This window comes from Gavialis gangeticus, unplaced genomic scaffold (genome assembly GCF_001723915.1).
Source record: "Gavialis gangeticus isolate Ggan-Ray unplaced genomic scaffold, GavGan_comp1, whole genome shotgun sequence".
In the NCBI taxonomy this organism is placed as follows: domain Eukaryota; kingdom Metazoa; phylum Chordata; order Crocodylia; family Gavialidae; genus Gavialis; species Gavialis gangeticus.
Genome location: NW_017728997.1, coordinates 16,645,601 through 16,672,321, shown reverse-complemented (window position 1 = coordinate 16,672,321; position 26,721 = coordinate 16,645,601). Strand labels below are relative to the sequence as shown.

General features: G+C 44.7%; 1 protein-coding gene across 1 annotated transcript in view; it reads left to right on the top strand.

The window, feature by feature from the left end:
- PTPRG (protein tyrosine phosphatase, receptor type G) overlaps nt 1–26,721 on the top strand; it is a 424,594-nt gene that overhangs the window by 204,702 nt on the left and 193,171 nt on the right. The window contains exon 5 of the mRNA XM_019504585.1: nt 25,090–25,185. Coding sequence (XP_019360130.1) covers nt 25,090–25,185 — 96 coding nt within the window. The remainder of the gene's footprint in view (nt 1–25,089; nt 25,186–26,721) is intronic.

Below are 26,721 nucleotides of genomic sequence, written 5' to 3'. Positions count from 1 at the left end.
GGGGTTTGGGCAGGGAGAATGTGTGCATGTTCTCATTGCCTTAATCTTGTTGGTGGTTTGTAGCACAGGACCAGCAGAATCGCAGGGGATAGCTCTCCTCCCAAATGCCATCTGTCTCTTCCACATTTGGCATTTGAAAGCAACAGTTCTTCTCCCAGCTATCTTGGTTTGGAGTTACTGTTGTTATTTTACACCAAGAGGTCCCAGTTAGAAGTGGGATGTAACAACCATGCATTAGCCATTCATCGAGTCGTAGAATAGACTCAAAGAAAAACAGTGCTGGCCAAGACCTCCCTACCCCTGCTCTAGGTAGGATCTGAACTCCTCAGAGCGAGGAAGTTCTTCCGTGTGTTTAACCGAAATCTCCCTTGTTGCAGTTTTAGCCCATCTGCTGCTTGTCCTGTTCCCTGGAAACAGAGAACAATCGCCCACTATTTTCTGCGTAGCAACCCACTTTTATATTTGAAGACCATTATTTTATTCATACAGTTCTGTAAACTCTACTGGCTCTGATGCAGTTGTGCTATTTGCAGTGTTTCCTACTTCTTGACCTTGCTGGAGGGGCCCAGCAGACATCAGCTTCTCCCAAGATGGGGCTTCTTGCTAGACTGTTACTTACTCTCAAAGGAAATGAACTTTGCATGTTGTCAGTTAACAAAGTGCATTAATAAAAGCTTGCTTTGTACAGTAATATGACTCAGATGCAGCAGTTTCTCCTCTAAATATATCTTGCAAAGAGGTCCCTTCCTGAGCTACAGTGCCTATAAATATTAGGCATATTTTATAAGGAGTTGCTTTTTCAGCATCAAAGTAACTGTAACCATTAAATAGGTTTAATAAGAAATGCTTTCTCAGCGACTGAATGGCTGTAAGGTTAAATATTTTTAAAACTTATTTCACTTCCTGACCAGCTCTTAACATTAAATGTAATTATTAAAAAATTGTGTTTTTTCCAGATGGCTCCCAGCATTAACTGTTTCTAGAGGTAGTTACTCTGCAAGTCTTAATGTTCGGTGTTTTCAGAGTTGCTTTCTCAGCTGCAGTGTTGCTCTGTGAAATAGCTTTTCCTTTCGTTTTACTTAGCTGAGCAAGGTCTCAGCATTCCCCGCCTCTTGCTGCTATGGCACGAAAGGGATGCAGAACCTGGATCCAGGTCTGCTCCCAAGAACGATCTAGAAAAGGGAGCTTCTCCAAGTGCTTCATGCTCCCTGTTGTAGTTCTGCAGTCCCGTTTTTAAATTGTTTGTCTCCCAGCCTCGTTAATGAGAGAGGCCCATACAAGAGTAAGGAAACCAGTTGACCCAGAGCTTGCCCACACGGCCTCTGTGCCAGGCTGGGAATGATGCTGAGAAGCAGACCCCACCATGTTGTGTGGACAAAATGCTGGAAATGAGGCAGCGCAACCGGCCTGAGCCCATGTCTACAAGGGCAGACTTTGGATTTTGAATGGGAAGGGAGGTGGGTAGATGGTATGTTGCATCATCACATATTTTTCTCCAGTTAAACAGGAACTAGAAGCTTTGGTGCTGTATTTTCAGTTTAAGATGAAAGCAAAAACAAATATAACTTTATTGGAACATGCACTCATCTGCTAGATCAGCGAGGACTGATAGTTTTGGCAGCTGTGCCACAAATAAGCCCTGCACTGCCCCCAAGTGCAACTCCACTCCACTCCCTTTCCCCTATTGTTGCTCAGCTTTCTGCTCCCCACCCTGTGTTTTTGACCAAGCTGCTGCTCTGCTTTCTGCCCCCTGCCTTATCTGCCATGGCACTGCCTGGGCCCTCCCCAGTCTGCCACATGCCACATAGAGTCTGCCCATGCCACTTGTGGCACGTGTTTTGGTTATATATTAAGTTTAAAAAAACACAGGTAGACAAACAACCATCAAAAGATGTTGTTTCATTAGTGCCATAGTTATTAAAGTTAAATAGAGATCTCTTACTCAGATTCTTAAAACCAAATCTGGTCTTCTTGAGCATCGTGACAGTGCATCCAGTACTTTGCTGTCAATCGTGTTCATACATGAGTTAATGTTCACCTCAGTTGAACACCTGAACTCAGGTATGGTAATATTACCTAGAATTAAAACCAGCTTGCAAGGCTATGAAATAGAAGAGAGACATTACTAGAAAAGACTAACAGATAGCAAAATTACAGAAGAAACGACAGCTTGAATAGCAAAACATCAAGCCCATTAAAAGGCGAGATGGTTGTTAACATCTGTGGAGTGAAGAGAGATTAGCAGGAACCAGGAGGATTACAATGGGCCAGGAAGTCAATTGACTCTGTGCTGCTTAAGTAGAAGTGCTGCTGCTCCTCTCTGGCAGCTGTTTTTAAAGTTTAGGTGGAGCAGGAATCTGTACCCAAACCGCACCCGTCTCCCCCTGGGGTCCGTCCCTGCGTACCATAACCACATCCAAGACTAGGGATGCAGGCACTGAGCTGCTCTGAGGATGCATAGACATGTCCTCCGTGACTGCATGGGAGAAACAGTGAAAAGGACAATGCACAGAGTCCTTGCAAAGGTGGAAACCAATCCAACTGGAACCACTGCACCATTTTTTCCCTCTCATGTCTACTTAACCTAATAGGTAAATGTTTTCAGAGACATAGTCATCTTTATAAGCACCTGTGCCCTTATAACATATGGGGACTATTCTGTGCTTGTGCAGAGGTTTACATCTATGGATCTGGGTGTAGTGTGGGCACATATTCTGTGTGTGTTTGTGTGAACACACAAACACATGCACTCTCAGATGTGCACGTGCACACACACAATTAATATCCTACACTCAAGCCCGCATATACTCCTGTAAATAGCTTCAAAGTTTCACTGGGCTGAATAAATTCTCAGTTTAATAAGCATAGTAGCAGCATACTCAGCTGGTGTAAGAAACAGATGGCTCACGTACCCTTTTCTTTCAGCTTTCTTATTTCTTTAGGGTTTTTTTCCCCCCTGCCTTCCCACCCACCTCCGCTAAATATGGTACTCCAGGAGCTCCAAATCTATTCTTTAATTTTTAAAAGCAATTTTGTCCAGTGCTCAGACCACATAAGTGAGAGTTACATCTCCTAACTTCTATTCCCAGCTCAGCCCCCAGCTGCCTGTGGGAAAGACGCTTACCCTCTAGGTAGCTCAGTCTAAACATTTGTACCAGAGGTTATATTCAGCTCTATATTCTTTGTGGTGGCACCATGGTACTGCTTTAGGCCTAGATGATACAGTGGCAGTACTCCTGTGGGCATGCCAAACTTTGTGAGAGCTGATTCTGCTGACATTAAGGTGGCTTAAAATCCCACGTGTCCTGTCCCCTTATTAGAGCCCAGAGTCTGAGAAGTGCCGTAAAGCAATGGAGGCTTAGGCAAGGAAGTAACACGTCCTTGCTTTCGGTCCATCTTTTAGCAACATAGGACTGGAAGAGACTTCCTGGGTGAGCGAGTCTAAGCCATTGCTCTTGGAGATGGTCACGTTATGTAGTCCCATTTGTGAACTGAACTAATTCATTAAAGTGTTGAGATTGAATTTAGTTAGGTTTTCTGGCCCTGCAACTGGTTGCTGGGCTGTTTCATAACCTCGCTGCTTTGTCAGCCTAAATCAGGGGTGGGCAAAATACGGCCTGTGGGTTGGATAGTGATAGTATCTGCTGCAGCCATCAGGGTACTGCTTGGCTCCCCCTGGCTCCTTCTCGTCCTCCTGGTCCTGCTGCACTGCAGGTAGCACAGGCAAGCTAAGGCGGCTGCAGGGATGTGGGCTGGGCACCCCATGCCCAGCCAGGCAGGGGGGAAGCTGTACTGGGATGGTTCCTGCCTCCATCCAGCTTCTGGCCACCTTCCATCCACCTGGCTGCCTGCGCTGCAGGTGGTTGCTCATCGCACTGGGCAGCTGCAGCAGTAGCGCTGTGTCCAGGGCCGGGGGCGGCTGTGGGTGGGAGTGTGGCACAAGCTGCCCTGGGTGGGAGGAGGCAGGGCTCAGCCCCGCGCGGAGCACCACGAACCGGATTGAGGAGTGGGGGGTGGACTGCACCTGCCCCTCACCGCCCTGCCCAGGCAAGCTCTGCTGCATGCACCCCTCTTCCTCCTCCCATCCCCAGCCAGCTCCTGAGACCTAGCACATGGGAAGCCCCCTAGACATATGTGAACACCCCCCACAACTCCCACCCCCACACTGTATATAAGAGTAAGATTTTATTTTGAGCTATTATGCAGTTGCCTGTATATACACTGCTCAAAAAAACATAAATGGGGGGGGGGAATAAATTAAAATATGTTACAGTAACTGTTTGATTTTTAGTATATGATTTGTTTTTTATCTATAATTTGTTAAAATGGTATCTTCTGAAAGTTTTTATGTGTGTGGCCCTCACTAGCTCACCAGAACTGGTTAAAGTGGACCACTAGCCAAAATAATTGCCCACCCCTGGCTTATGGTCTGTTTACACCTGTCAGTAGACACCAGAGTAGCATTATATGTGTAGAGGCATGGCGTGTTTGGGTAAATGTATTAAACACATTTATTTGAGAGAATTGCCCAGGTGGTTTCTATGTATGGCCAAGAAAAAGCAAAAGGCACAATTGAATTCTGTATAAATAGAGTTATATCCTGCCCAGTGCTACAAGAGCCAGCATCTCCTTACCCAGATTGCCACTGCAATGAGAGGAGAAAAAATTATTTTAAAAGTTTTATTTTCAGGTGTGGGAATCTGTTTATGTTGGAGTCTGCATAAAAGGATAGTGAAAATGGTCATCAGCTACGAACTTATCACTTGATAACCAGGAGGCATAGTGAGACTGCAAAACTCATTTCCATTGTCTGTTTGATTTGATCCTATAAAAATCGTGACAGAGGACACAAGCAGCATAATATATTCTTCCATTATGCTTCTATATTTATTTTGTATAATAAGCAAGAAAAAATAGAGATATCCCTAGCAGTTTCTTTTTTTAAAATGGTAGTTTTGATTATATATCTACACACACACTTGCGCGTGCATGCACACGTGTGTGCGCGCACACACACACACACACACACACACACACACACACACACACACACACACACACACAATTATGTGGAGCTAGTCTCTCCCTTTTGGAGGAATGCATTTCACACATTTATGTTTTAAATCAACACGGTTTCCATCAAAGGGTGGTGATCTTTTCCGAGTGTTACATTTAAATGAACGCTCAACTTTTAGTTGTTTACGTGGAATTGGCTGGCTTTCTTTTGGGCGCAGAAGGAAATTCAGTAATTGTCCTGAATAAGAGATGTGATCTGAACGCTTGTCAAGGGACTAGCAAATCAGATGAAGAAGTCCAAGAAGGAGTCTGTTTCTTTTGAATTCATTCATCAGATTCATGGCCATACTTCCTCTCATAAGGACTAGATTCAGTTGCATTAAAGACTTTGGCAAGTTTGTCTTTGAGTTGTGTGGGCATCCAGTTGAGGTTTCTATAGATATCCATTCCACAGAGATGACCCTGCGACTTGAAGGCGGTATGGTAGCTTGGAGGATCCAGACAGGGGAGCGTTTAGGATGGTCATGTGAGCCAGCAGAAAAGGTATTTGTTTAGTTTAGAGGCAAGTAGATAATGGCCAAGGTGCGTATCCAAAGCACCATAAAATGTTGTTATACATGCAATAAAATCCCTCCTGGACTGAAAACAATGAATTTCAACAGGAGCTCAGCCAGCCAGCCACCGACAGAAACTCCGTTTCACCTCCTCGTTGTTGTGGGCAGCACGTATGAAGTCGGTCAGTAAATTAACCAAAGGTCTGTCTGAGTCTCGGTGCCCATTGAGTTTAAGGTGCAACCGTTTTTGTAGCCAATGGGACACAAAGCGATGTATGCCTTTGAGTCCCCAATCTGAATGACTAGGTGCCCTTTCACAGCTGGGGACCAGTGCTATAAAACAAGTCCCACAGTTTTGGGGCATTCTGGATGCCCCCTTTCCTTTATAATGGGCAGGACCTCAAGCCAGTGGCCCCTAGGGCCAGGGACCTGAGGGTTGTGTAATTCTCCCTTTCATTGCTTTTCACTGCTGGTCATTTCAGAGAGTAGCAATGGCAGTAAGGAAAGAGCTGAGCATCCTAATAAAGACTTGGATTGAGGAAGCACAAGCTTCTCCTATAGGTTACACCGTGTGGACCAGTTTTAAGTGGGAGGTGTTTTGAGCCCAGACAGCGAATGGCAGGTTGGGTCTGAGTACCTGAACCCTGGATCACAAAAGTTTTAGCTCATTTTGCTATAGAATATTAAATCAGTAATGGCAGCTGCTCCCCACTCCACATTTTAAGAGCTCTTCATTTAGGGAGACGCTGCTAAAATAATGCATATTACATCTAAGTTTGGAGACTCGCTTTCCAATTCAGGAAGAAGTTCCCCAGATGGAAAAATGTGAATTATTTATTCAGTGCTTATCTCAGAGTTTACTTCCCATCACAACCAATTAAGGCTATTTCATTTCATTAAAACCAGCATTTTCACATTTGGGAAATCATTTATCTGAGGAAAATTTAAACGTACCCATACTTGTAGGCTCAGAAGCTGCCATCATGTCAGATAGCTTTGGAGTCCTCAGCCAATGTACAAGACCAAAAAGAAAAAGGCTTTTTCCCTAACTGGGACCTGCTAAGTTGAATTGTGGTGGATTAGAAATGTAATGATTCAGCTTTTGGAATGGTGCTGAATGGCTTCAGGCCCACACTCAATATGCAGGCAAATGTCCCATTTTTGGGGAGTTCAGCTTGCATAAGGAGAGGAGACAATGAGTCCTGTGGCTCTGACTGTACAAACTTTACACCTGTTGTCTTCTCTATGGCTATTCGCATGAGAGGGCTTCCAGGCCAGGCCCTGTAAGAACAGATTGCAGGTGTGATAAAACTAGCAATTTATAAATGACTTGTTGAGTTTGCATAGCAATGAAGCCTACACAGCACCCTCTTTGTTCCTCCTGTATTGGGTATGACATCCAGGGAAAGCCACTTCATTGTTTTGTTTTTAGTAGGCAAATGAGTTGAATTGAAAAGGTCTTTTATGATTTGCTATGGAAATGCTTTCTGATCCAAGCTTAGCGTCAGGCTCCCCTAGCATCTGGGTAGGTGTGGATCAGGTGTCCCACTTCGGTTCTGCTCCAATTAAACACGGTGTGTCTTTATATATTTGGGGCAAAACAGCCTGCCCTACAGTCACTGGAAAGCCTTGTTTTTAAAGGCACAACCTTTAAAATGCCAAATTTGGGAGAAATCTGTTGAATCATCTGGTCCATGGTGGTCCTGTCGCTGACAGTGCATGCTGGGCCAATCTAGGTTTTTACAAGTCCAAAGCAAGAAAGGCACCACGCAAGGAAAATGCCACGCTAGGAAAAAATCTAGGCAAAAATAACCTAAGTAATAAGTTACCAGATGCAGCTTGCTGTTAGGTGGTTGAAGACCGTAGATTGGATTGTAGCTAACTTTACTGATGACTCTTCTGGGAGGCTGCATCAACAATCATGCAGTAAGAATGCTAAAATATTGATCTGCACCTGCGGCAGGCTGGAGCCTTGTATCACCTCCCATGCCCCTGGAGACTGGCATTAACAAAGGCTCCGAAAAATCATTCAAGACTACTTTGCAAACAGCTAAAATTGCTTGCTGTTCTAGAAAGGAGCCTTGGTAATCTGGCAGTCTGTTATTGTTGTATATCATGCATCTGAGAGAGACATAAACATTGCTTTTGTGAGAATCCTGCTATTGTCTCCCCAAGCTATTTGTGCATGTGGTTGGCTTGCGTTTATTCTGAATCATTCGCATAAGCCACTCTTTTGGGTGGGATGTAGCAAAACTCTGATCCTGATCAGGGGTTTATCAACAGGGGGGAGGCTCCTGTCTATGCTGGATTTAGTAAAAGGCTTGACATGATTCCTGCAGAGGAAAATTCATCCTTATTTATGCCTTGCTGCTGTTAACATGGAAATGAGTAACACAGTAGTATGTATTAACTTAGATTTGCATGTGACTGTAATCAGGCTCTGATGTGGCTGGAAAGGAGGGGGAGGATATCACCTTGGCTAAGCCTGTTACGATTATGCCGTATGCTGTGCATTCAGGCACCTGTGAATCATCCTCCCAAAAAACAAAACACAACCCTGCAACCATTGCCAGTTACGACAGAAGAAATCTAAGCTATCCAGTCATCCTTACCTCTTTTTAAAGCACAGTTTTGTGATCGTGGCAGAAGCCCTGGTGGTATATCACAAGTCAGCTTTATTTAGCTGTCTTGCAGAAGCCCCTGGAAACCCTCATCCCAGGGCCCCATGTTTCAAAATCCTACATCCCTGGGCACCATCTCCCCTTCGTCGAGGTGTCTGTGACTGCAGTGCCACAACAGGCCTCATTCGAACAACGTCCCCGCATCTTGCGCACAGTTTGTGAGCACGAATGTCTTGTGAAGCCTCCTTCACGCAAGGTGTTTGTGGGGGATCTGCATGTTCATCCACATTCGTTTTGGGGCAACACTGGGAGAGTGGCCAATTTCTGTTCCTTGAGCGTGTTTTGAGCCAAAGAAACTAAACTAAATACTTCTCAGCTCGGCTGAAGCAAATCCTCCAAACGGCAAGGTGCAGCACGAAGGCCAAATTCAGGCTCTTGAGGAAGTGAGTGTGCCACAGCTCCTATTGCCTGACACTTGCACTTGCACAAAGACCGAGTGTATTTGTGAGATGGCTCCTACTTGCCCAGCCGCACGCTGCTCATTGAAGTAGTATGTCATTGTCTGCGACTTCCTCCATGGGAGGGAGACGCTCTCTGTCCACGTCTGGGATGGTCTCTAACAACACAGAGCATGGAGAAGCAACCAGCGGGTTGTAGTGAGGATTTGGCCCACCAAATACCACCGTTTGTGGGTGGAATAGTAATAGGAAATGCAACACACACTGAACCAGACGTGAGGTATATCAATGTTAAAATGCTCTGTTTTATTGCACGGAAAAATACGTGCACTACTTCACCATCCCCATTTCTCCAGCCTTCTTATGTTAAGGCCTCAGTCATTGCTTACAGTCGAATGGGCCTGGATTATATTTTATTTCTTGGTGCCCCGTTTTTCCTAACCCCAAAGAGAACCAAACTTCAATGGGAAGTGCAGTTCCTCTGTTAATCCAACCGTTTGTTTTACATTGATTCATTATGCAAAGCAGAATTAAATAAAGGAATATTTTGTAGAATAATGGTAATTGTCAGTGAAGCTACTTGACACTCGGGGCCAGATCTTTCGCTGATATAAACTGGTATTATTCCAGTGAGTTGAATACCTACCTATCCATGCCTCAGCTGTGTTCTTCCTCTTGTCGTGCAGATGGCGTGTCAAGTGAACTGAAGTGAAGGTATATGTGAAATAACGTTAGTAGCACTGCGGAGTTCATAACTTCCTAGAGGCCTTGAAAGAGAAGGTCGCTGAGATGCGGAAATGAGAGGCCAAGTGTTTCATTTCCACTCCTTTCGACCAGGCAGTAAAAAAGCAGTCTTCATCAAGCCTTCTGCCAGCGTGAAGGAAACTATTGGATCATTTCAGCCACTTGTCTTTGGACGTTGAAATATGCATATCTCTTTCTCCAGGCCGCTCCGCTAGCTGTGAGTAATATGGCAGGCATGTGAAGCTGTAGGAAAGAGCACTGGGAGCCAGGCCAACGTTATGTACTTGGAGGCATGCATTTTCCCAGTATTGTGGAGATTCAGGTATCACGTAATCTGCCCCTTCTTCTCCAGCTCCATTTATCATGCTGCACAGTCTCCAGCCAAGGCTTTTATGAGTCAACTTGCTTTGCATAGTTTTTCTGTTTACTGCCCTTTCTCTGGTTTTCTGCTTGATATTTCCCAGCGGTTTTCTTTGGATTGGAAAAGGGCCTTCCAAGGCGGAAAGAACAGTTGTGGCTGTTACTTTGCTTTTCCACGAATCGTTTGGCATTTTTGAAGCTTTTACTGTGCATGGTCTTCTTGGTTACTTTTGTTGTGTCCTTCCAGCAGTGGAAGCGGTCGCTGGGTGTTTGAGTACCAAATTGGCTCTGAAGAGCCCGGGTCGAGTACTGGAGAGGAAAAGGTGCATACAATTGTCCCATAAACTGAGCGGAGGGGGGCTACCTGCTAGTTTTCTTGGTAGTTCTCTCTGGAGGACTGCTTCAAGAGAAGTCCAATTAGCACGTGGAAAAAAAAGGCCCATTCTTCATCCACAGGAGAGCTAAAACAGAGTGCAAGGTATTTATCATCATCTTTGTTACATTTGTGAGAGATTTAATAGTCCCCAGAATTGTTCATTTCTTAAGAGCTATGTGCTATTAAACTGAGGCATTATTTAGCAATTGGTGCTGTCTCAAGAGGGTAATTACTCAAAAGTATCTATTTGAAAATTCATCTACAGCTTGTTGTATACATGTCTGCAGTGCATGAAGTATTTAAACACTAACGGGTTTTGTGATGAAAGTTCCCATATAACAATATTTAACAGTATGATGCATTTCCATTAATAATGTGCATGTTTAGATCCCAGCTCCGATGTCGTTAAGGGGGCTCATGAGACTCAACACCTATTAATGTCAGCTCCGCTGAGCAAAGGGGAATGACTCTGTCTCACAAAATGCAGAAATCACTTGAAAAGTAATTCAGCAAAACTTTCAAGGCTAAAATAATGCCCAAGCTGGCCCTGCTATACAGCCCTGGTGAGGCCAGCAGAGCTGCCAATAATCACGGTCGTTTTCCCTGCCAGAAGGATGGACGGATCTTTTCTTAAGGGGATACAGAGACTCTTTAACACCTGTTTCATTGCACCAGCTTAGAATTAGCCCCTAATTTCCTAGTGCTCCGTGAAAAGAAACTTGAGGCATCCCGTACTCAAAATGGCTCCTCGCCAAGCTTCCTTCCTCTGCTCCTGCCAAAGCCACTGGGCTTTCTTGTCCCCTGCAGTGGGGATGATGGTTTCCCATCTCATCCCACTTGGGCACTTGTGTGGTGCGGAGGAAACAGAGGGTGCGCCTGCTGCTGCTCTCCGCTTGCCTTCGTGTACCGTGACAGCCCTGCTTCTGGGACCAGAGACAGTCGGGGCCCTCGGCAGAGTCCAGGGTAACGAAGCTCCAGCTCAGACTGCTCTATAAAATGAAAACGGCACGAATTGGAGACAGGCTCAATTAATCCAAACAAAACAGTCTATTGAGACTGCCCAAGGATTGTGTTGAGAGCACGTCTGGTAAACAGGAGGAGAAAGGAACCAAGAGGATAATGAATGAACCAAACGCGGCATGTGAAAAATGAGGTTGCCCTGCCCAGCTTCGAATCCCCTGTAACACCGCTGGACCGCCATCATCCTGATCTCGAAAGGCATCCTGAGCTGTCCAGCCCGAAGGGAAGGGATCTTATGACATCCTCGCTCCCGCTGGATTCGGCCAATCTGCAGAGCACAGGAATGAATTCCTGCTGCCCAACTTTTTCTTCCCCCCATCTTATTTCTTCTCTCTCCTATCTCTTTTTGCCTTCTGCTTCATAACAGCCTGGCTTAGCCAGCCAAGACGGACTCTTTCTCAACACTGCTTTGAGCCTGTGACCAGTGAGGCAGGTAAAAACCATGCCCTCGACAGCCTGGTGCATGTTGGCTGGGTCTCGGAGCGGCTGATAAGAGCCTGGGCCATGCCTGCGGTATCCAACAGCAGCGTTTCGAGTGGGAGCCAGCACCAGAGATGGAAGTGGCCTTATCTCTCTGTGCTCGTCTTTTCCTCCGTTCGATGTGCGCGTCTTGTGTTGTCTCCAAGGAAGCGAGATCAGACGCCAGCAATAACAGCAACAACACAAGCCGCAGACCATCTCAAGTGCCCGGAAGGTGCAGTTATTACCATCTTTAATGCCATCACAAAGACTGTTGAACACAAGACTTTCTGGCATAAAATCCTCCTACACCTAAAGAGAAAAGGGGAATAAGGGACATTGAGAAAAGGAAAGCTTTATTTAATGCTCCACATTAATACTCTACATACTCCACATACTCTTAATGCAAAGTTTTAAATATTGTAGTGCTCTGTGGGCGTAGCTGGCAGGTCTCTGCTCTCCACCCCGAGCGCTGGGCTGAACTATTTCATGTTGGACCCTGGCAGGGTCATGTGGACACTCCTGGCTCTGGCGGCACGTTTGCTCCACTGATTTAACGTAACAGGTGCCATTACGTGCACTTATCCCTTCCTGCTTTGGGCAGGGTCCTTTCTTGGGGTAGAGCTGCGGGCACTCATGAGACAGCACGGCAGGAATTGAATGCCTTGGGCAGGTCTGTAGTGCCGGTGCCTTAAACCAGCCATGCAGTCTTCTCTAATGAGAGCACCGTCCTTACTTATCTAACACCAGTCCCCATTGGAGAGTGAGTATGGTCGAGAGAGATGTGGCTGTTGTATCCTGTAGCTCTTGCCCCTCACAGGTGGTGCTGCTTCCAGAGGGTTCATTTTGGAGTTGAAAGGTGTAGCCTGGCCTAATTTAAGGGGAAGAATAAGTATTGGGTTATCACACCGACATTCAAACTTAGTCCTGTTCTCCATATTTTGCCTTTCTTAGGAGAGCATCATAGGTGAAACACCTGCCCGTCTCTGAAACAGCGCTCTGTTTCCACAAAAATCAAGGTGGTTTACCTTTTAAGACTGGGTTGGCCGAACTACGGGAAAGGACAGGTGTGCACTATTGGGAGGATGAATTCTGATCTATGGTCTGTGATTAAATCACTATTTCCAACACCCCTCAACATGTGCTCTACAAATCTTTCTTTTAAATAACCCAGGTAGGCTGTCTCCTTAATCATATGCAAGTGCAATCTGCCTGCTAATTTGCATGCCTTAATTTAAAGTGACAATAGGAGTCAAGCTCAAAATTAAGGCCAAGCCTTCATCTTTCATCCTGCTTGTAGAGGCTGAAGTGGCTTGAGAACAGTTGATGCTACTTACTGTGCAATATGTATGGCAGTACCTTGCCCATAAAAAGAGGATTATAGGCAATATTTCTGACGTAAACTTACAGTCTCTGAGTTATACCAGAGGAACAACATTTGCCTCAGTTTTTGTGGTATATTAATGTATCTGGTCCTAAACAGAAGTTAATAAATTTTAAAAATATATACCTTTTATATAAAATATTCTATAAACCACCCTCCAAAGGGGACTTGTGATTTGTAAGGTAATATTTGTACTTTGAACTTCAGTGCCATGCTTTTAATATATTTCAGGCTTCATGATCCAGAGCGTACTTTATATTCTGAAGGCATGCATTTGTTTGCTGTAATCTCAAGAGAAGATAAGCATGACATCTGGTTTGCACCTGTGGTTTTAGGGATAAGAGTGTAGCTGCTTTATGTATTATTCAGGGTGCTCTGTTGAAACTATGTGGAATTTGACTCTTCGGCCCTTTAGCCCAAGTTTTTATACTTGTGCAAGGTAAACATGAAATATAGCAACTCCTTCTCAGCAGACATCCTAGGCTGGTTATTCTAAACTGTGCAAGCTGGAAAAATAAAAATTAGTCATGCATGCTGATTACGTGATTATGAGGTTTATATGAAAGACTCACGCTATGCAGAGATCGCTTGAAGAAAGTACCTAGAGTCACAGGGTTGGGAAACCTCGGGGGTCTTCTAGTCCAGCACCCCGTACTGATGCAGGCTTTTCTATTCCTAAACCATCCCAGGTAGATGCTGATCTAACCCCTTCTTGAAGTGAAGGACATTGTCCAGCTGCCCTGGACAGCCTGCCTCATGGTCCTGTGGTTCTTACAGTGAGGAAGTTTTTTTTCTGGGATTCAATCTCAAGACGCTTTGCTGCAGCCTAAGCCCATTGCTTTGTGCCTTGCCCTCTGTGGCAAGGGAGAACAGTGGCTCTCATGACGGCCATTCAGATATTTGAAAATATCCCACCCCCCTCACTTCACCAGCACCACTTAATCTCCTTTTCTCCAAGCCAAACATACCCGGCTCAGCTGAGGCAGGCTGATTTGAGAGCAAGTCAAAGATTAGCAGAGCATGGGTGGCCTCAGCCATCAGACACACAGATCAAATGGTATACTCGAAGGCTTATTCTGGTTTGGCATCTCTTAAGTCAGCGAAACCCACAATTTACGAAAATGACATCAGCTGTGATTCAGTTGGTTCTTAATGTGCAGCTATACCTTGGCTTCAGAGGGACCTCTCTAAGTACCCCTCTCTGCTGTGAAAGAGGGAGACAGAGTGGTATTATTCATCCAGGTGCATGAACGAGAGGAGGAGGATGACGTTTGCAAGGAGCTTGGGAGCTGAGAGTCTGAGAGCTCAGGCCGAATCCTGCACGCCTGAGTTTGCACCAGGTGAGCCCTGTCTGCCTGCAGTAGGTAGGAGCCCATCCTTGGAGCTCTGGTTTGAAGGAGACGAGCCCACGAGTCCTGCCTTGGTTGGACTCCATGCCCAGTGATACGATCAGTTTGGCCTGCAACGCTTCCAGGGAAGGGGACCGGCACGAGCAGGTCGCAGAGGGACTGCCAGTCCAGGTGGGGACAAAGGCAGCTGGGTGGACAACACAAGGGAGAGGGGACAGGGGCAGAGTGCAGGTGGGGCACCAGGAAGGGAAGGGGAGAGGGATGAGATGCACGGAGAGAGGAAAGCAGAACACCACAGCAGGTTTTAGGAGGGGAAGTGCTGCCAATCCACAGGAACCCCAGGGATAAAACCTCCCCCCATCAAATTCCTGCCTCTAACCCAAACACTGTTTATCCCCCTTGATTTGAAGGTGGGTTTTTGGTTTTGTCTCACCTGCCCCCAGCCAGAGACAGCTCTTGAGCAGTACCCCCCGCCCCAGTAGGGGCCTTTCCAGATAGGATCATTCCCCACGCAGATGTTATCCTTTCTAGGGGCCCTGCCCAAAAGGCAGCAGATAGGCTGCTACAGCTATTTGAATTGTTCACTGCAAGCATACCCCAGCTTTGCGGCACTGGCTCTGCTCCTGCTGCCCCCGGGGGCAGTCGTGGTGGTTGCTGGTTCTCACCCAGAACAGAACTTGACAAGATTTTGGGTGCTCACTTTGCTGGGGTCATTTGACCCCAGCTGACTTCCTTCCCCCTGGGCAGGGGGCTGGACCCGATGATCTCGCGAGGTCCTTTCCAGCCCTAACGTCTATGAAATTGGTGAAGATTGTGCTCCTTGGTGGAACTGCGCTGCCTTTACTCATTTCCAGCTGTAGCAGTGGGATTTGGCCTCAGATGGTTTCCTCTCTGTGGGCAGTGATTCAGCCAATTGCTGCAGTATGCATTTCATTTCTTCTTAGGAGAAAGTCTCATGCAGCTTAAGTTAAAGGCCAAGTGCATGCTGTAGTGCTTTTCAGAGCTGGGAAGGGAACACTCCCTGTTGGAAATCAGGCACAGGCTTAAGTGCTGTAATGACCCAGGTCCTATAAAATGAAATGTAAACCAAGTAGTTGGTTGGATAGCGCTGTTTTGTCCATCAAAAGTTGATGAAATCAACAGGGATCTTGCCCTGCAGGAACAGCAGGGCTTGGGCCAGGCCTTAGAAAAATGGAGAGTGGTAAAAAAAGATGCTATTTTGTTGAAATTCCCAAATGTTAAGGACCTGAGCAGAGTAATCAGAGTGCTTAGATGGAAGTTGGATGCAGCTCCCTGACGATTTCTGGAGAAAGGTGCAAGCGTACGATGGCAGGGGGGCAGGAGTCAGATTTGTGCTTTATTTCACAGATCTGGAAGGATAGCGTTGACAATTTTCAGCTGATCACTACAGAGAGAGTATTTGCAAATGGATTTGCAGATGTGATGATGGGCAGGTGTTAACATCACTCAAGAAAATTGTGCAACTTCCAGAAGCTTTACATTTTTGCTCAGTGTCAGTATTTACCGAAATTGTTTTGCGACTCAGGATGCTTTTCATACAAGTGTTAGAGTGTAAATTCTTTTGATGGGTTAACAGTGATTTGGAGAGCAGATGACACTTGAGTCAGGGATCGAGCAAGAAGACAAAATACCTTTTTTAATGCTTGAACAAGTACAAAATTTGAGGATCCAGTGAAACATGGAGCGTATCGTTGCATGGCAGTGTTGTGACGTGTGGCAATGACATCCTCATCCAAAAAGAGAAAACCCGTGTCATTCCCTGGGTGGCCACCATCGAAGTGCTGCTGAAAAGCACATTTTCCCCATTTACGAAATTCTGCCCTCCCTCAACCAGGTGGTATGTTATGTCGGATGGGGCAGGGATGGAAGCTACGACAAAGCCAGCTACCGAATTCTTCTCTTGGCCACGGTGGTGCAAATCTGGACTCTTTCAACAGAAGTCATGGGAGTTGCTCTGAATTTATTGCAGTGTAACTGGGCCCAGAATCTGTCCAAACAGATCCACCATCGCTATTCATTTAGGATTCAGATATGCATAAACCTTCTGGTCCTGCAGCCTAGTAACTACAAAACATGCTTTTAAAGTGAGATTGCCATCCAACACAGAGGCAAACCATTGCAGTCTCTCTAGGAAGCTGGCTCCCTGCTTTTCTCTGCCTCTGAATTAGTACCTTGCACAAAAGTTTAAAAACTTCTTAGGCTGAGATTTAGAAGCCGACTGCATGGAGTGTGTGCGTATGAAACAGGGAAGATGGGAGCATGGGAGGGAATCGGAAACGGGCGTTCAGAGCAGTTGCATTCAAGACTTTCCAACGAGACTAGTGCTTCTGGGGTCATGGTTCAACCTGAGACATCTTCGAAGGAGCCTGTTTTTTGAAGCACCCTGAGCGTCCACTCCTAGAAAATCAGCCTGCAACCCTGTGAGGTGTCCGGAGTTGAGTACTCGGTTACATTAGCCATGAAAACTCTTGTTTTCGCATCGTGCGAGGAAGACTGCGGAGGCACTGGAAAATGAATCCAGATGTCCAGAACTGTAGTTCAGTACCTTAACTGCCAGTCTGGGCAGCCTTCCTCTCCCCAGGAATCTGGGGAAATGCCAGAAATCCATGTGGAGAGTTACATTATATTTAACACCATTGCATGCTTCGTCAGAGGATCGTCGCCTTTTGGATTACCTTGCTATCTTGGGTGGAGGCGGTTCTTCTGCGGAAAATGGGAGAGCGTAGCCCTGTGGTGGAGCACTCGAGGTGAGTCGTTCTCGGGGGCTGGTTCTGCTGCTATCACCCAGACAACTTGCAGTTCAGCAAATACGAATAATCTCGTAACAGAATTGCCTGAAGGAGTGCACTTCCCCTCCGAGATACAAATGGCCTTGTCAGCGCAGTTGAATTCGAGTGAAAACCTGTCCCCATCTGTTGCCTGCATCAGGCTGAAAAGATGCAGCAAAACTATAAATATCGTCAGCTTTTTGAAAGCATGTTTCAGAGCTAATCAGTGAAGTCTGAGGGACCATGCTCATAGCCCTAAAAAACCCTCCCAATAAACCATGCAGGACGCTCTGAATATTGCATTGCAATAAGAATAAACTATGCTATGCCATGATCTCTCAGAGGACTTCTAAGACTCATGCATCCAGTAAATATTGTATTCAGTTGTATTAAGCCTTCATTCCAGGAAGATTGCTACTTTATGGATTTTTATTTTTTATATTTAAAGATATAGGTCTTGTATCTGGAGGATCTTTTTGCGGTGCCTGTCAAGATCCTTTAGCCGTCTTTGTTCTAGTAAAGCTTACGCAGGTTCTTGATGTTGAGGAAGGTAAATGTGTTTTTTTTAAAGGGGAGCCTAAATACAGCAACAGTTGGTTGGTATTTTGGTTTTCAGCCAGTTCCTAAATGACCTGTTTCAGTTTTCACCCTGGACAGCAAATAAGCGCAGAATCTTCATTTCCCACTTCCAGTTTTTCCAAGCCGTAGACTTTTGTCCATCGTTAAAATGTTATCCCTGTGAGTGTCTGTTCCCCTTAGCTTTCCATCATCCTCTGGGTTCAGATTCTGGTCTTTAATATAGTGAAGGGAAGATATTTCAGCCAGCAATTGATAGAACAGTAGGCAGAGTTCAGACTAACAGCCTCATCCAAAAAACCCATGTTCATTGCATTAGGCTTTGGATTCAACCCTAAGTGCACATGGAGGCAATTGCTGTGATTATTTGTGGGCCACATGCTGTGATGTGAGTTGTGCCTTAGGTCTGAGCTGTACTTTGAGGTTGGTCCCACGGATGTAATGAGGACCCCATGTTCTGTCTGAGGTTCTCATATATGACATTGCCCGTTGTCAGGGCATGGGGTCAAAATACCAGTGCTGGGAAGTATTACTGCCATATTTGACAGATGGAGCGCCAAGGCCCAGTTGCATGAGTTTGTCCACCATCAGTCTTCCCACTGAAATGAATCTCACCTTAAGGGACTTTTTCCAGGTCAAACTAGAATTGTGGGGCAGCGCAGGCACTTGAACCCAGATCTGTCAAGTCTTAGACTTCGGCCCTGTCACGAGACTATCCTTCCACAAAAGTTAGCACTGCCAGAGCTGCGTGGTCCAAAATCATGAATTTTAGGAACATGATTAATAGTGGGGTTTTTCTAATCCCCTGTTGGTTCCACTTCACTTTCCACCTTCAATTCATCCTGCACAGGCTAAAGACTTCAACTTTTTAAATGAATCCTGGAGATTGCAGATGATCATATGACTCCAGGAGCAGGGCCTTTACGGGGACAAAGCTTGTCAGGATACCAGGAGTGAAGGGGTGAATTAGCAACATGGAGTACTGCAGTCTTACGCCTTTCTCTAAATAGTTTTCCCTCTTATAATAGCAACTCTTCTCTCCCTCTCTGGCATGTCATTGGCATAATTTTATCACCCTCGCTCAGACCCAAATCGCACCCTTCCCACTCCTGTGACTCCAAAAAGACTGTGACAAATGAAAGTCTAAGGTGGTAATGGGACATGTCCCAAAGTACAGGAAATAAATACCCTGAGATGAGCGTCATTTAACCTTTTTTTCTGCTTAAGGGGATTATTTGGGAAAGAAGCATAAGGAAACCCAAGTCTCACATGGCCTATGTTTACTATGCTTTTTGTTTTGTTTCCGCAGACGCTTTATTAGTGTTTCCTGCAATTGGAATAAAAATAATAAGTCAAGCATAAAGCAGTGCTTGTAACGGGGAGACGAGCAAAAAAGTGAAGCACTGACTGGTGAGGTAATAGCCACAACACTATAATTCAGGGCACTTGTGTGTTTTGAAATAGAAGACTTATTGCTGATTTCTTGTTGGTTTTGAATGATTTATAGCGTTTTACTCATGGCAGAGTGTTGCAATCTATGTTGTCATGGAAATTCTATTGAATTTATAGTTCCATTTATCCAAAACGATTTTCCAGACTTCATTTCATGGTGAATCATATGGCTGTTACTTGGAGTACAAAGCAATTTCAAAAAAGTTTCATGTTATAGAAAGCATAAACACTGAGCCCGTTATTTTTGCATTATGGAAATACAAATGAACGTCATATGCAGCTGTTTAGCGGCCAGTTTGCACGTATCCTATAGCATGTGGCATGAGAGCAGGATTTCCTTGCATGGGGAGGGGATCTAGACCTAAAGAATATTAGTATCTGTAGAAATGGAAAGGAAGATCATATCTGGCCTGCCAGAGCCCTATTCTTCTGCAATTCAGGACTTAACCCTCGAGTTACTGAGTTGCGTGGCACTCGTCCAGCAGAGCATTTAAGCGTATGAGTAATCCTATTGATTTGGCTTTGACTCCTTTGTTTTTACTCTGACTTTAATGGGACCGCTCACATTTTTAAGTGCTTTCTGGACTGGGGTCAGAATACTCAGCACCTTACAAGAGCGGGGGGCAGAAGGGGTCATTAAAATGATTTCATCTCAGTTATTGCATAGCAAGGGCATCTTTCTTGCATTATCTGTAGATAACGATGGTGATCATCAAGGATTGTGTTGACTATTAAAAAATAAGGAAAACTAGCAGCGTTGGTCACGGTCCCAAGATGTGCACGTGTCTGAAGCAAAGTACCGCGTGACCCCATTTGTGGAATCTTTGTTCTTCCTTTCTGCTTTCATTCACTGCAGTTGGCAGCCTTGTATCATGTTTATCATCAGATTGTAAATGCTTCAGGCCAGGGACCTTATCTGCCTCTTTGTTTTGTAATTTGCTTAGCACAATTTTAGACTCTGCAAAATGCTAAAGTGATAGCGTTAGTGAGACAGCCCTTTGCCTATGAAAATAAAGTGAAAAATGCTGCTGGGTTTGTAGAATCACCAGGCCTCTGTCCATTCCCATGCAACTGTTTCCTGGGGGGAAAAAAGAGTTTTAATGCATCCCCAGCATTCTCCCCCCAGCACCAACCAGATGTAGAATATGCAACATATCAGCGGTTTTAGATGCACTCAGAAAAGAAATAAGACTAGGGACCAATTTTTTTATTACACCAAAGTAACTAAAACAATTCCACCAACTGCTGTCGAATGATAGGGCAGTGTTTCTCAATGCAAAGGTCTTGTAGGTGGGACTTTTTAATTGCAGTTTTTAATTTTTAATGTCCTTTAAAATTTCCATCAATGATTAATATAATACTAAAATGCATGCAAACGTAAAAGTACACTTCTTGGGAAAAGTGAGGTTTTGTTTTTCCCATGGTGGGACCAGGGTTTTTTGACAAAATGGTTGGTGGGCCGTAAGGTGGAAAAGGTTGAGAACCACCATTATAGGGGACCTCCCCAGCACGATTTGGGATTAGAGTATCCTAGATCATTTAAATGTTTAATCAAATGGATCGCATCAGCCCATTCCTAAAAATATGCATACCTATTTAAAACCAGCTAAATGAACTGCGTTACAGGCTTTCAATAACCAAGAATCATCATCATCTTCTATGATTCATAATCATAGCAAACAATTTGTTTTTTATGGAAGGTGTTTTAAATCCAGATGTAAAAGCAGTGGAGAATAATTTCTCCTTACAGTTCAAGCAGCAAAAGGTAATAATTAAGGATTAGTATGTTGAGTGATTAACTTCCCTGTATCAAAGCGTGCAGGATTTTTGTTTCCACACTGTGCAGACCTGCTGTCTACCTGCTAGCTGAATGTGTTCAGTTCTTCTAAAAATACTCTGGGTTTTCAAAGCAGTACACAATAAACCCATATAACCCTGTACCTTGCTGCGTGGCTGGTTGATTGATCAGAATATTGGCTGGCCTGCAACATTTTTTTAAGGTGCTTTATAGTTCCTAGTAGTCAGGGAGTGCGTGGGGAAGGGAAGGAGCGGGAGGCTAATCCCAGTGATCTTTCTTGTCCACACACCAGAGTTCCTGCTATCACTGAATATTTTTGTATTCTGCATCTGTGACACCACAATGACTCCTTCATTTTTTAATCTAAAGAGAAAGCTGTTGAGAGAGGTTGCTCAGGGGTGAGAGCGGCTCAGTTTGAAAAGCCTCAGTTATTCCGTTTTTCAATGCTTGGCATCTGGCTGCGCAGAGCATCCTTGCTTGGCTTCTAGTGTTTCGCCAGCACTTTAAACTCCCTCAAATCTTTTGGGCTCCGTTTTAATCTTCATCTTTGCTTCTCTTTCCTATCTGCTGCATTAATTTACCTGAGAAAACCTGTACAGTGCTTTAGGTCTCCTGGTGCATTAGCAAATTGCCACAGCATCCCAGGCTGCAACAATGGGGATGTCTCCAATAGCTCTTCTGGAGGACAGACCGCAGGCATCGCAGCCAAAAAGAAATCAGAGATGTGTTTTTTGCTGTGTTCTGGTGAGAGGCTGAGGGTGCAAGTAAACTGCATGCAGCAGGCCCTGTTTTGAGGTTCAAGCAGGTGGATTTTAATCCAAGGGAGGTTTGTCATCAACAGCAGTCTGAATGGGCTCCGGCAGGGGCATGGGACCAATGTTCTTGGAGCGTCCAGGCAAATAGCTCCAGATTATGGGGTTTACACATGTTTGTGTCAAGAGGTTCATCATTCAGAATACCACATGCCTGTGTTAGTGTGCATGTGTGTAGTGGGTGTGTATTTTCCATTTTTGGAAAACAGAACAAAGATCGTTGTGAAGTTGCACCCCAAAACCTATGTCAGGATGACTTATTTGAGCACTCAAAAGTCAAGAAATGTCCCAAAGTTGCATTTGCAATTTTATCATTTACTTCTTTGTGCCATTCCTCACATATTACAGTTCTAATAGGACACACTTTTTCTACAGCTTTAAACACCCTTTTGCAGTATTTCGTAGTACAGCTGTGTGTACGCTAGATAGAGTCCATGAAGCTCATTTGTATGCAAAGTACTCAGCACGTTGTATATATTAATTATATCATAAGGAGTAATAATGAAAATTTGCTGGCATGTTTAGGCCACCTAATTATGCAGTAAAGTTAGCTTTATGTTTTAACTGTCTCACCCCTGATTTGCAGCTAACGAAGGCTGTGCTGCTGGAAGAAAATATATTAAAATGTATGTGGCTTGCTCCTTATGATAATGAAGAGTGCGTTAAATATAAAAGAATAAAAAGATGCAACTGAGGTGTATTGTAAACTACAGAAAAAATGTCTGATATTGTGTTATGGGATGAAATAGTATACAATCCCATAATTAAAGCTGTATCAGACTACAAGGGCAGAAAGGTGCAGGGTCAAGACTTTGTTTGCAAACAGTAGTGTGTGATTTTTTTTTTAGTATGTAACCATGCAACGAGGAAGTGTGTAGGATGGATGGATGTGTAAATTATATAATGGCACTTCTTGGAAGGTTCTTCTTACACGTTCCTTCCAGCCATGTTACCATATATGGATGCTACTGTATGACAGATGAAGATAATTTTTCATTCAAGACATTTCCCCTTGATTTGACTGATGCAACTAGGAAAACCATGTTGTGCAAAAAAAAAAAAGAAAAAAGGGACTCAGGGAGCTCTCAGAGAACGTTTTAACACACATGGTAATCAGGGCAGAGCATGGTTCTTGATTAGGCTCTGTAATTGCAGTGCTGAGATGCAGGATCTCAATTAAACCCCTTTTTACCAAAGCCCTTTGTACTGTTATCCAAGAGTGTATAGTAAAAATTAATTTCCTTAAAACACTGTGAGCAGAAATGGTTTAAAATGATGTTGGCATATGTTGAACTCACTGAACGAGACTTTCCTTCATAAATTCTTATGAGGGCTATACATAAAAATATTTTATGTCAGGCATACCTAATTTTTAGGCTGTTTGTTTTAAAGGGATGTAAAATGTAACTTACCATCGTATAGTGAGCTCTTGCCCCTATTAATGAAATCGAACCTCAAGCACTTTGACCTTAAATATAAACGTTTTACATTTCAACATCAAAGAGCGGATGTTCCTCAGCTCATATTTGTTCAAGGCAAAAGCTGTCCAAACCTGTCGGCCTCATATTTGGAGGATGTTGCCGAAGTCTCCCACCTCTGCCAGGTGGGAGGGGATTCCAGTGGGTTTTCGTGCTCTTTGTGACCCATCCAACATGCAGTTTTCTTTTGTCCTCCCCTCCCACTCACAGAAATCGTCTCTACCGTGATCCACCGTGATCTCCCACCAACCTTTCTTGTTCTTCATATAACAGTGTTTTATTGGGTGTGCAGCTGCTGTAGAGCCAGTGGCTGCTTGCCAAAAGCCAGGCACAAGTAAATGTGTCTTGTAAATTATCCCAGGAAGATCATTTAGATATATATATTTTTTTTTTCTTTTTGTTTTGTGGACGCTTGATGCGACTTGGGTGTCAACGAACCAGTAGAAGCATGTCTCATTCTGTCCTCGTAAATAAACTAACAGGCTGGGATGTAGATGGTGACACGGTCAGGTGGGTGGCAAATTGGCATAGGGGTTGCACCCAGAGAGTGGTGGTGAACAGGTCGGTATCGGCCTGGAAAGACGTGGGCAGTGGAGTCCAGCAAGGCTCGGTCCTTGGACTGGTGCTGTTCAACGTCTTCAGCAGTGACTTGGAAGAGGGCGTGGAGAGCACCCTGTCCAAGTTCACAGAGGATACCAAATTATTGGGCACAGCTAACACAGCAGAGGGTAGGGAACAGATCCAGGCAGATTTGGACAGGTTGGAAAAGTGGGCAGAATGAAATAGGGTGCAGTTCAACACCAAGTGCAAAGTGCTGCACATGGGGAGAAGGAATCACCAACACACTTACAGGCTGGGAACGCCCTTCCCAGAAGCACAGAAGCAGAGAGGGATCTTGGAGTCATAGTGGACTCCCAAGATGAACACGAGTCGTCAATGTGACGAAGCGATCAGTAAAGCTAACCGCACCTTATCATGCATCAGTAGATGCATGGCAAACACATCCAGGGGGGTGATGCCTCCCTTCTACGCGGCACCGGTCAGGCTGCAGTTGGAGTACTGCCTCCAGTTTTGGGCGCCGCACTTCAAGAGTGATGTGGACAACCTCGAGAGGGTCCAGAGGAGGCCAGTCATATGGTCAGAGGCAAGGCCCTTTGAGGAGAGACTGAGGGACCTGGATCTGTTCAGCCTCCACAAGAGAAGGTGATCTTGTGGTTGCCTATGAATCCATCGGGGAGGGCAGCAGGGAATAGGAGGTGCTCTATTTACTAGGGCACCCCTGGAGTAGCTAGGAACAGTGGCCATGAATTGATGGAGAGCAGATTTAGGGTGGACATTAGGAAGAACTTCTTTACGGTGAGGGTTGTCAGAATTTGGAACGGGCTCCAAGGGAGGTGGTGCTCGCCCCTACCCTGGGGGTCTTCAAGGGGAGACTGGACAAGCATCTGGCTGGGATCGTCTGACCCCAGCGCTCTTTCCTGCCCAGGGCAGGGGGTCGGACTCGATGACCTGCTGAGGTCCCTTCCGACCCTAACATCTATGAAACTATGAACACAGAAATGTGGATAGGGTGGCAGAAAGCACCAAGTTTGCCATCTAAACAGACCGGCTGTGTTGTTTATCCATTAGTTTTGTTATTAAAATGCATTGCATTGAATCTGTTTCCTGGTTACTGTTCCAGCAAAGCAGTCAGGCCATTAATCAAGATGCTGGTTAAAGGACTTCTGCTCTGCAATAATGTTTATCTTGGATTGGTAACATTTGATCTAAGTACAGTATTGTGTATATAACTGTATTTGAAACTGGTCTGAAATGACAGTTTGATTTTTGTTAATTTTTACAGATGCAGATTTACTTCTACAATCCTGACGACTTTGACAGCTTTGGAGCAGCGATTTTAGAAAACAGGATAATAGGTGCCATGGCTGTGTTTTTCCAAGTAAGTGAAACAGGGGCTAAAGTACTTCAGCCAAAGAGTTTGGCAAGTATTTTTTTTTAATTCATTGAATTGTTTTATGTTTAATGGATGCATCTGTTTTCTTGTTCACACCTGCCTAAGTGAAGGATGCTTCATATTGTCTAATGTGTGATTTAAAATGTAAATAAGTATGTTTAGAAACATAATGAAAATTTTTGCATGAATTATTCTGATTTTATAGCGGCGTGACTGGTGCACAGCTTGGAAACCACATTTATCATGGAACTTACTTTGCCACTGAAGCGTTTTGCTCAGGTTCTCAGCATATTAACAGACTGATGGAAAAGCGGTTCTGTTTGCCGAAAACTTTAAACCTGGAGATCAGCTTGCAAGAAGGTTAATCAGTAACTTCAGTTAGTTTATTCTGTAGTGGTATCCGCTTCTAAATTGTCATGGTAACAAGTTCTTGAGTGGGCCAGGCTTCCAGCTTGATGAATTTATGCATCCTCTTTAAAAACGTATTTTTGAGAAAATGAATGCTCACTTACTTCATTTGTTGTTTCGACACACTTGAACTTCGGTACAGTGCAGAGACGCCTGCTTCTGATTGCTGGCAGGTCCAGTCAAATTGCAGCTGCATTAAGGAGCGTGGGCTTTTTTGTCACGTTGCACCAGAAAAGAGGTCTTTCTTTTCTGACTGGAGGGTAAATTGAGGAGAGTTTGTTGGAGCAACTCTATACCACCAGGCTGTCACAAGCAGAGCGATGGCTAATGAACAGTCTGAAATAATGAAGGGGTTCCTCTTCTGGAAAAAAGTGGGAAGCATCGTGAGGCCTCGTCTCAAAGGCACTGCCCATATTGCAGAATGGGGGTTCTTACTGGGCAGAAAACTGACCTTTTAATTGCTTTTGGGAGTCAAATGAAAGCAGGTCACCCTTGATTAGAGAATATCGGTGCACAGACACGTGTGAGTAAACCTCTGCCTTTGGCTTGAAACATTAGATTGGCGGATGTGGCTTACCTGCCCAAATTACATGACGTTGGTCTTCTCCTTTTCACTGATTTTTGACCAACTGCCACAATAAAAATGAAGGGGATGTTCCTTGACTGGTGTAAATGTTTACACTGTCACTGACATTAAGCCACATGTATAATTCTCATAATTAAATACTAGAGAAGTCCACCGGGCTGTATGTTAAGGTTGAAGTCAATGGAGGTTCAGCTGCCTAGAATGCTCTCCGGGTCATCAGCAGACAAGGTTCTTTGAGTGAATCTGATATGTTTTATTAGACCAACTTAAATAGTTGGAAAAAAATGTTCTTAGCAAGCTTTCAGGCTTAAAAACCCTTCATCAGGCTAAGGAAACATCTGCACTTGGTGTGTGCACTCTTCCTGGATGGAATGAAGAGTAAAGAAGCCAGAGGATGGGCTCTGGTCATCAGGAATACGGTGCAGTTTAACACTGTGTGTGTGTGTGTGTGTGTGTGTGTGTGTGTGTGTGTGTGTGTGTGTGTGTGTGTGTGTGTGTGTGTGTGTGTGTGTGTGTGTGTGTGTGTG